The following is a 10,723-nucleotide window of genomic DNA, read 5'->3' as shown; positions in this document are numbered from 1 at the left end:
CACTGGTGCAACAAACACACAGAGCATCATTTGGGTGTATCAGAAAAAAAAAAATTGTTTTCCTGTGCCGAGAAGTGACGAGAACCGCAAACCGAGGCCAGACACAGTATGGGCTTGATTTATCTGAGCATCTCATTATGCAGCCTCCATCACAGGCTGCGAGCCCTTATCAGTTTAAACAACACAAGGTGGGAGAAGACCGGGGGGGGGGGGGGATGTCATGTCTGCCATGCAAATGCTCTGAGAACGGTTTAGTAAACACAGACGTTTCTTCTGATACATCACCAAGCTGTTTGGTCCCTCTGGTAAAACAGCTTTTTTTTCTACTTCATCTCCACCTCTCTGTCCCCTCAGTTTGTTTTCTTAGCAGTTACTGTCAGCCCCCCCCCAAAAAAAAAATGATCTGCATCCATTTTCTAATGTTGAAAATGTTGTACAAATGTTTTTGATTGTAATCATTAAAGCAAAAAGTGGTTATGTAAAGCAGGCTGGAGTGGGGATCGTTCGTTTTGGCTGACGATCGTGATGTCAAAGATAATTAAGTAATAAATACAGTAGATACCCGATATTAAAGGTCTTAAATAAATTGTTGTGCAATAAAGAAAATACACGAGCTGCTGTATGAAAACAGAAAATAATTACAGTTTAGCAAAAAGAACCACAAAGTGAAATGAATAAAACTAAACAGTCCCATTAAATTCAACCATGCCGCACCAAATAGCACAAATTCAGTTATCAGTCCCCTACATGTGCCTGATTCTTCTCATCAAGCTCTGTGAATTATTCCCCAGGAAATGTATGTAAATGTCACAGAAATATCCTATTACCCGCAATGCTAAAGAAAAATCCGGGATCCATCCCTTTGCCAAAATTTCACGGCCTCTTTCTTGGCCCGTGTCCCATCCCTCCGACAAGTTTCGCAGAAATCTGCTCTGTAGTTTCTGCGAGACCCTGCAGACAAACCAGCAGAGCAACGGACGGGGGATTAAAACACAACCCCTTTGGCAGCGGTAACTACAAACATGCACCCGTGTGTGTCAATTCGTGCAGGAAGTAAGTTTCCCAAAATACAGCCAAAATATATAACTCAGATTTTCTGTGAGCCGTCAGTAAAGTAACATGGAGAATAAATGGGATTTCTTTAGTATAGCAGGAGCAGTTTCTGAACCGGATGCTGCACCACCGATGCAAACTAACTTACCACACTCCAAATTACCATGGGAGCTTCTGTCAGAGAGATTTCCAGTCTTCACTTTGGGCTTTCGACTCCAGAAATGGCCAAGAAGGAACAAATCCACATCCTCAGAACCTCCACACAGTCCTCTAACACGGACCTATTTGGTTTAAGGGCGCTAAAGCATTACATCTGCGTGTTGGAGGATTGAACCTACAACCTCCAAACAGTCTTCCAACACCTGAGGCGTTTGTTCAGACACTTCCCTGATGTGTTTCTTCTAAAATTTTGAGAGCATAATAAGGATCGAACCAACATCCTCAAAACTTCAAAGCACTCCTCCGACAAACATGAGCTTGTTGTAAAAAGACACTTGACCAATATTTATTTAAACCTTTGAATGTTTGCTCTGGGTGTTGGAATCACTTCAAAAACCTTTTGACCCGACCCATTTACTGTGTTTTTCTTTTTGTCCATCCTTTGTAAGTCAACAGTCACAAAGTTAACTGAGGATTGAACCGACAACCTCCAAATCTCAAGTTGGCCAGAGAGAACTGTTTTACTAAGAACCTTTGAGTATCTCATAAATCAAACCCCAGATGTTCTATAAACAAGCAGACATCATGTTGGGCTGTTTAATGAAATCCTAGGGAGTCTCACTATAACTCCTGTATGTGAATCCTATAATTTACTGCTATTTTTAGAATCACCTTGGGTAGATTTTCAGGTCTTAGTGACTTGTTATGGCAGTTAAAACAAATGTTCAAACAAAAGAATGAGCGCAGGCACACGCTGGAATTCAAACACCTTTATTTGCCAGGGTGATCGAGTTTACAGTGTTTATTATCGTCTTATTTTAGCTGTAAGTAGCCGTTTGATTTCAGAGATGTGCTCTGCCGAAGTCCTCTGGGATGAATTCCTTGCGCGAAAAGCTTCTCCAGTACATCGTCACGCTCTTTGAATTCTTTATGCTGGATCGTCAAAGGTGTTGCACAGGTCATCGCCGCAGCACTTTGCATCGATGTAGGCATTCATCTTCAGCATTTCACAGTCTGCCAGAGCCATGCATTTCTGGTAATGGCCGTCTGAGAAAGTAAAACAGAGAAAAGAACCGGGACCTTTCACTATGTAGGAGGCAACTCGCTGTAGTAGAGGCAAGGGGTTTCCACATCTTTGCAGGATTCACATACATTTAACACTCAATCAACGTCCTGTTTACCTTGTTTGATACTGTTTAAGATATTTTAAGGAAGTTACTTCTTCATTTACATTACTGAGGGTTTTTCAAAAGTTCATACAATCAAGTTAAATCCCCAGCGTTGCCCTTTGTCCTTTACTTTTGGTGCCATTGGTTTGTAGGCAACTGTTTTTCTTTAACTAAACTATGATTCAGATAATATGTTCCACTGTGGTTAATGTGTCGTGTTTTGAGAAACTCACGTGGAGCCTGGAGGAATCTGACCGCAGCACAGCCGTCCTTCCCCGGTTTACAGGTTTTGACGGCGAGCACGCAGTTTTCTCCGGCCCTCTTGGGGAGACATTGGTGGCAGTTCAGGGCCTCACCTGGGAACAGAAACGGCAAGAACATTGTTCAGTCATTGTTTTTTTCCTCTGGCCTCACTGACTCTCATTCAGCGCTGTGAAAACGTGGCCTGTTTTTGTTCGACCCAGGAATCGGACATAAAGGGAGGATGGAGGACGAACACATACAGGAATTCACTGTGCTCCGACCGTCACCAGTGAATCAGTTGTTTTTCACATGCAGTAATTACTTTCTCAGATAAGTCGCTGCGGTTGCAAAGTGAAAAGAATTGCGTTTGATTGTCAGACAGGTTCTGCTGTGATTGTGCTCCGGTGCCGTGAAAGAGAAAGCACCAGCTCCCTGTTGCACGGCAGCAGAGGTGGTGTTTGCTCAGTGGAGAATCAGTGACAGACTCACCGGCTGTAAACAGCAAGGCGATGGTTAGAGCCAAGACCAGCAGCTTCATTGTTCTCAACAATGCAGCACTAGGAGAGATAAAGCACAGGTTTGACAATACGTTGTGTCATGTACTTTGAGTATACTTTGTTTCAGGGCATGGGTTCTATTGTATAACGTTTAAATAGAAGATAGAACTTTTCTCTTTAGAGGAATTAACCCTATGAATTTGAGGATTGATTGATTTGAAATGTAATGTCTAAACAAACTGAGCTGACACTCGACGATACAGACATTTCACAGCAAATATATGGTTTTAAATTCTAGCTCATACTGATTTTATATGGATTTCAAGAAAAGCAGTGAAAAAGGTTAAACACACAAAATAAGATAACTTCAAAATGAGAGAAATGTAGTTTTCTATGTACATACCAGACTGATTTGTTTGTCTATCTTGGTTCCTGGCAGTGACTGAGATGCATCCAAAGATGTCCCCTCTTTTTATACCTGTTCATACTTTGTCCTGTCATGGCAACGTCCCATTAAGCGGCATATCTCTGTTAAGCCATATTTACTTAGCACCCCACTCGCCTTCAGCACACTGTGTTCAGGGGGTAAAGTCTCCCAATGTTCGGATTCCTGCATTATGCAAGGCTCCTCCACCCTCTGTCCACTATTATACATCATTTAAGAGGCCTTTGTCAATATCAATGTATGCATTTGTCACAGACTCAAATAAAGATTTATATTAGTGGGATTTGTACCTTACGAGGACAAGAGGATATTAGTCAAAGGTACAGTATGTTTGCTTCAGGTGGATTATGTCTGACCCATATGAGGTGTAATACCTTTGGCTTAGTGGTCTTCAACCCACATCCGCGCCCATGAATAGACTCGATAAATACAGTGCCGAGTCTGGAAAGACTTGAAGTAGCACTTGATGTGGAGCTAATGGAAGTGAAGGAAAAGCTGCGACACTCGCCGGCTGTGATGTACTTCTAACTCTAGAGATGCACAAATGACTCAAATATTTTCTTCGGTGTAGAGGAAGTAGTTCCTCCATTCAGTTTCACTCAAGTCCATACAGAGAATTCATCAAATCCAAAATGACTGACTGAAAAACATGAGCCAGAATAAAATGAATAGCAATTAAGAATCTATTTTAAAAACTTAAGCCTCCTGCATATAGGCTGGATGACTTCTCAGGTGTATCTCCTTTAAAAATTAAAACCCCATAGATGCTTACTGACGTCTTTATAGAGGAATTAATCTCTATTTAATCTCTTATTTTTAGGAACAGATTTAAAATGTAAAATCGAGACAAACTGTGCTGAAACACAGAAATATTGACTTTTCATATCGATTGGTAGGGAACGCATTTCAAGAGACACAGGGCAAAGGTTAAATACATATTTATCAACACCATGAAGAACTGACTGAAAAAAATTAGAGCTTTACAACATATATACGAATTCATTATAAATAAAGCCTCCTGCGTGTGCTGAATACCTCGTCAGGAGTAATTCCTGTAAATAATCTGATAAAAATAAATAAACATCAAACCACCAAAGACATGAACTGACGTCTCTCCAGAGGAATTGATTTTAAGGATTTTAAATGTAGTCTAAACAAACTCTGAGCTGTGACACTGACATTTCGAATTGATTGGTATTGAACATATTTCAAGAAAAGCGTTGCAAAGGTTAAACACACATTTACCAAATTAATGAATGGCTGATTGAAAAGTGCATGAGAGAAAAATCTAATTAAGAATCTATTTTTAAAACCTAAAGCCTCCTGTATGGGCTTGAATACCTTTCCTGTAAATAATCTAGTAAAAAAAGAAATATTAAAACCTAACAATCAGAGTAAAAGTCCATGTGATATATTTAATCACATAAAAAAAACAGGGTTTGTATTTTGTATCCTGCTCCACCTGCTGAACTTTAAATCTTCTGGTATTTGGTGTTGTAACCGAGTCTCCTCCTAGATTTCCACGAGTCAGCTGTCTAAACTGACTCGTCTCTGGATCATAAACAACAGAGAGGAAACCAAAAAAAGAAAAAAGCTCGGAGGGGAAGCTGCATTTTTGGACTATGACGCCACCGGCTGCCATTTTAGCGAGACATGAACAAAGACCACACCTGACTGTTTCCATACTTTCACTTTTAATATACCCTGGGTCATAAATGTCCTTCGACCCGCCTGTGTGCTTTACCGTTTGCCCTCCGTGTTGTGTTTTCCTCCACATCTGGACATGGCCCACATATTACAGTGCGGCTCCAGCTCAGTGCAGCAGCATCACTCCCAAAGCCCAATCAAAGCAAAATCCCCCCCGCTCCATTGTTTCCCCCGTCAGGAGCCAAAGTCCAATATCAGCAGTGGCACATGTAAGAGAAAGTGCCCATGTGGCAAAACGTCTAAACCCCCCATTGTTGCGCTTTTGTTGCGACGGCCTCGCGATACCACCGCGCTCTGTGGCGCCCATATATATCTGGGTGTCCAAAATTTTTTTCTATTCTTATACTGTGTGACTTGTCTGGAAGAGCTATCAGGGGAAAATGTCTCAGTACTCAGGAAAGGTGAGTATCTCTGAAGTCTGTGTGCCGAAGGGGTTTCACGAACTAAAGCCAATTAAAAAAGATGGTAATTTAGTTCGAGCCTCAGATGGAATGGGGCATTTTTGTAAGATATCTTTCTGTGTAACTGCAGCTCAGTGTTTTTCTTTGCATCAATTACGTACTTTAATCGTCACTGTTTTGGGGGAAACAAAAAACAGATCGTGTTCTATGAGGGGAAATGTTTCACCGGGAGGAAACTGGAGGTCTGCAGCGACTGCGACAACTTCCAGGACCGAGGCTTCATGAACAGGGTCAACTCTGTCCGTGTGGAGAGCGGGGCCTTCATCTGCTTTGACCACCCAGACTTCAAGGGTCAGCAGTACATTCTGGAGCATGGAGAGTACCCGGAATTCCAGCGCTGGAATGCCCACAACGATCACATGGGCTCCTGCAAGCCAATCAGGATGGTAAGAGTGTGTGTGTGAGACCCCAGGGACGAACAAATATTTGGATGGTCAAAAAAGAAAAGAAAGAAAAAGCATGGCAGATCGCTTTTGTGCGACAAATCAAAGTCAGAATACTGATGCAGGACATGATTCTGGCAGCACAGACTCATATTGGCTTCTCTCATCTTGTAAGGTAGAAAGAAAAAGTTGGTTCACTTGGTTCACTTAAGACAAACTATGGGCTGCATATATATCCTCATTCACATATACATTAACCTTTAGATTTCTATAGGTGTAAGTGCCTGATGCACACAATGCGGTGTCTGTCACAACGAGAAGGCCTTGGTGCTTTGCTGTGAGGTGAAGTCGAACACTGTTGCTATGACTCAGCGCGCTGGCATGTCATTATCCTCCCCAGCATGGAGAGCACTACAGGATGGAGCTGTTCGACGGAGACAACTTCGGCGGCCAGTGCGTGGAGCTGTGCGACGACTGTCCATTTCTGCAGGCGCGAGGCCTGAGCAAGAACTGCATCAACTCCATTAAGGTCTATGGAGACGGAGCGTACGTATCCCTGCGGAGAGTGGTTTGATTTAAGACTGTTTTTTTTAACATCTGACAGAATATTTTGGTTCAGTTTACTTCACTGATGGATGCACTTGTTGGGGGGGGGGGGGGATTATCTTTAAAATTGTTTAACAGTCAGGTCGCGCAAATTGCAAAAGCCATATTTTCTCCCATTCCTCTGTTGTTATTTAACCAGGCAGATAGTTTCATTTGTCAAGAATATGTGAAAAATCCAGCTGTGAGGAAAATTATTTTGTCTGTGGTGCTCTGGGCATTGAACATTATTATTGTTGATTACTTTTTTTTAGATGGGAGTAGCAGGCAGGGGAGATGATTGGTGACATGAAACACACGTCCCGATAACAGAGTCCAATCAACTCAGGGACGATGTGATTCCATGGTCACACATATTAAACTGAAAGTGTCCTTGTTGCACATGTCACTAAACTCACTCTCAGTTTTAATACTCGAATAAAAGAAGTAGTCGTTGTAGTAGTTCCACTGAAAACTATTCACAGTGAGTTCTGTGGATTAGAGTATTACAGTCGCCTTTTTTTATGTTTTTTGGATATTAGACATTATTGTGAGAAACTACCATATATGATATGTACACAAAGACATTCATTGCATACAAACGCCCTTTCACTGGTGTATATTCAGTTCGTAGGAAGCTACACAAATACCTCTCCTAATAACTGAGGGCAAGATAAACAGAGTTACGTTGAATAAAATATTAGGAGAAAAAAAGGGGAATTGTTTCTGTTTAAAATACAAATCCTTTTTCAGCAGAAATCTTTCCCTGAAGGTTAAGTATGAAAAATGTGTGAGAAAAATGTATTGTTTTTAGACATTTAAACCATAAACATCACTTTTAGATGTATATACAAGGGGCACAAGGGTTCATACAGTCACACTTATTGAATAATATACTTTTATAAAATGTGATGGTTCTCGATTCTATTTTATTTGCAGCACGAAGGAAGAATTACATTTTTTTTAAAACCCAACTTTACCGTAGTTCATATTATCTGGCAAGTATGACGTATTAAGCGAGTATTTCTATTGTATATCAAGCAAGTATTCACTAGTTAGTGTAAAGCAGTATTTGACCATGTCCAACCTGAATGAACGCCCTTGTGAATATACCTTGAGTTTGATAGAATCCTGTCAGAAATATGATAGAAACCGATGCACTCTAAAATGTTCTCATGTCCAAGCTTTACTATTATATATTTTAAAAAATACACGTTGCCTTGACTTTGTTCACACTAAATATTGCAAATATTTTATTCCAAACAGCTGGGTGCTGTACGAAGAGCCCAATTACCGCGGCCGCATGTACATCGTGGAGAGAGGAAACTACTGCACCCACATGGAGTGGCAGGCGGAGAACCCCAACATCCAGTCTGTCCGCAGGGTGGCCAACTACTTCTGAAACCTTCCCACTGTCACACGACCACGTGACCGGAGGACACACACTGTCACTTACTCACCCTGACTCTGTGAGGCTGTAAAATAATAAAAGATGGAAGAAAATGTCTGACATTGCTCGTTGTTTTATTTTTGTACTGATTTACTTTAAAAAGGCCTAAATAAAGGGAGTGATCCTACAATTTCTTCAATCTTATTTCCCTTCTTTTCCTCCTTTTTTTTTTAAATACTCGCTCAGTGTGAAACTCCAAACTTAACCATCAGATCTCAGTGGAGAAACGGCCGCAGGCTATGATTCTGGTAATTGCTTTCTATTATGCACCATAAGTACAGAACCTTTAAGTGCCATGCCTTTCCTCATACTAATGGATCCATTACCAGGAGGTATTCTGGATACCACTGAGAACAGATGATCAAATAGATAGATGGGCATTTTATTTATCCAGGAGGTAAATTAAAATGTTTTGATTGTAAAAGAAAAAAAACTTGTGGCCCACTAAGCAACAAAACAAAACGCCATAATTAAAACTCAAAAAGCAGCCACACGGCCTTTTAACACACACACACACACACACACACACACACACACACACACACACACACACACACACACACACACACACACACACACACACACACACACACACACACACACACACAAACACACACACACACACACACACACACACACACACACACACACACACACTGCCTCGTACTGATACATGTTGGGCGGTGAACAATAGAGAGTGTGTATTTCCTCTACATATACTGGGGATAAATCAAGGGTGAAAGACAGATATTGCACAGGTTGAGGGGGGGGGGGGGGATCAGCACCTGCCTCGGGGAGCTCTGCTACCACCTAGTGTCATTTATCTATTTTACTGTGACGTCTTGACGCTCACCCCAGGGTCCTCAAAGTGATCACAATGGAAGGTTTCAGCTGCAGTGACGCAAACACGTAAAAAACAACTAAATCTTTGGATAAATAAAGAAAACACCAGAACAGAAATGTTGATTTATTTATAAAATCGATGAAGATGTGGACGTCATCCACCCAACGACACGTCCAGTTTTTATATCATGCAAATACAGCATGTACGTATTGTGTGTTGATGTTGTGTGTGTGACTGAGGTCAGATTGTGTTTTGAACCACACAATCCGCTCACAGGTCATAGCTCATGTTTGTTTTAAGCACCAGTGCCTCATCTCGCCCCGTGTGCTCTCATTCTTCTAGGGAATGTCACACCGCGGCTGTGGCTGTTGGACCTTTAATGAGAACTCATGTGCTTTCTCTTCCAACTGTCATGACAACAGAGCATCCGTCTCTACAAGGTTTCACTCCAGGCCTCTATCGAGTTACAGGGTCAATACGGGATAGCTTAATAAGGAAATGCTTTGTCTTGAGTTACACTCCACGGCACTAGTTTAACAGCGATTACCTATGGCTAACCCCATTCCTGGGCCATTTGCTGCATGAATTGGCCGAGTGTCACCAACACGCCATTAGTCTGGATGTCAAAGACGAGTAAGGGAGAGGGACCTGCGAGCGAGGCCTAATGGCGTTTTAACGACGTCACCGTTGATTTGCCTGTGATAATGGGATTTATTATTCTACACAAAAGGGCTCCAGATTTGAGAAAGCGTTTCTTAAATGCTACGCGGAAACCTGTGTGCCACGATACTCGATTACTATTGACATCTGGTCGTATTCAGGGAGCTGGATGACTTGATTTAACGGAAGTAAAAAACTTCTTAAGAGGGCAAAATGCTAAAGAGAAAGGGGGGGGGGTAGTTATACTGTAATTAAAATGTGACATGTTTTTTTGACATGGGGACAGATAAGAGGACACATTACTTGACAATGGACACATTATTTCAATGCAATGTCATAGATTATACTTTTAAGATAAGATAATAGTCTATTCAAAAGATATATATATTTAAAAAAAAAGATACAAATACATTGAAATAATAATAATTGATCAATTAAATCGTATATTTAAATGAAATAAAATGCCAAAATATATATTATCTAATCACGAAGGTTGTTGTCAAACATCGTGTTCTGTGATAAGAATAAAAATTGATTAGCGTTGCACTGGTGTAAGGAGTAATTTGAAATTATTGTATCATGTTACTCCTAATGAGGTCAGCTATTTATAGCACTTATGCATAAAAGATCATTCAGATATGATTTTATATATTATGTGGGGATTTGAAGTTATTTACCACATTGACACAGTTAAAAAAAAGCCTATAATGCTTGTTATAGTGTGTAAATATAAAGTACAAGCTTATATTTAATGTCTTTAATGTGTGAGGGCTGGTTCACTGTATGGATTACTCTGAATAAATGTAACACTCAGGCTGTGTGTGTTCACTGTCTTTGTATCTGCTGTTGCAGCTGTTTCGCAACCAAAACATTGCAACACAACCATTACAAAGATCTTTATAAAGGAACCAGTCCAACGTGTTGCACTGATCCTCGACGCAAATGTGCGTAAAAGTCTCATTTAAAAATAAACAACCTCCAGTTTAAAGGATAGAAAACCGAGAAAGTCCCACAAAAATATAGAAACTCTCCGTGGAACACAAAGTAGCCAGTGTTGTGCGTTTTTCTGA

At 40.8% G+C, this 10,723-nt stretch overlaps 2 protein-coding genes across 2 annotated transcripts; one reads left to right on the top strand and one right to left on the bottom strand.

Moving 5' to 3' along the window:
• Positions 1 to 1,966: 1,966 nt before the first annotated feature.
• On the bottom strand, positions 1,967 to 3,595 carry ly97.3 (lymphocyte antigen 97, tandem duplicate 3). Its single transcript, XM_034613365.1, has 4 exons — positions 3,525 to 3,595; positions 3,114 to 3,181; positions 2,615 to 2,737; positions 1,967 to 2,259 (listed from the first exon to the last, which is right to left on the bottom strand). The coding sequence occupies exons 2-4, from the start codon at positions 3,160 to 3,162 to the stop codon at positions 2,141 to 2,143; spliced, it is 291 nt and encodes a 96-aa protein (XP_034469256.1). The 5' UTR covers positions 3,163 to 3,181; positions 3,525 to 3,595; the 3' UTR covers positions 1,967 to 2,140.
• Positions 3,596 to 5,256: 1,661 nt separating this feature from the next.
• Positions 5,257 to 8,290, top strand: LOC117778098 (gamma-crystallin N-A). Its single transcript, XM_034613364.1, has 4 exons — positions 5,257 to 5,674; positions 5,872 to 6,120; positions 6,518 to 6,663; positions 7,966 to 8,290. Exons 1-4 carry the CDS (start codon positions 5,654 to 5,656, stop codon positions 8,099 to 8,101), a joined length of 552 nt encoding a protein of 183 aa, XP_034469255.1. The 5' UTR covers positions 5,257 to 5,653; the 3' UTR covers positions 8,102 to 8,290.
• The last annotated feature ends 2,433 nt before the right edge of the window (positions 8,291 to 10,723 follow it).

The sequence above is a fragment of the Hippoglossus hippoglossus genome, chromosome 17 (genome assembly GCF_009819705.1).
Source record: "Hippoglossus hippoglossus isolate fHipHip1 chromosome 17, fHipHip1.pri, whole genome shotgun sequence".
In the NCBI taxonomy this organism is placed as follows: Eukaryota; Metazoa; Chordata; class Actinopteri; order Pleuronectiformes; family Pleuronectidae; genus Hippoglossus; species Hippoglossus hippoglossus.
This window is presented reverse-complemented; position numbering and strand designations above follow the sequence as displayed.

Coding starts and splice junctions, on each gene's coding strand:
- ly97.3 (XM_034613365.1), bottom strand. CDS start 3,162: ATGAAGCTGCTGGTCTTGGCTCTAACCATCGCCTTGCTGTTTACAGCC. Junction 2,738..3,113: donor CGCCTTGCTGTTTACAGCCG/GTGAGTCTGTCA, acceptor TTCTGTTCCCAG/GTGAGGCCCTGAACTGCCAC. Junction 2,260..2,614: donor CAGATTCCTCCAGGCTCCAC/GTGAGTTTCTCA, acceptor TTACTTTCTCAG/ACGGCCATTACCAGAAATGC.
- LOC117778098 (XM_034613364.1), top strand. CDS start 5,654: ATGTCTCAGTACTCAGGAAAG. Junction 5,675..5,871: donor TGTCTCAGTACTCAGGAAAG/GTGAGTATCTCT, acceptor AACAAAAAACAG/ATCGTGTTCTATGAGGGGAA. Junction 6,121..6,517: donor CCTGCAAGCCAATCAGGATG/GTAAGAGTGTGT, acceptor TATCCTCCCCAG/CATGGAGAGCACTACAGGAT.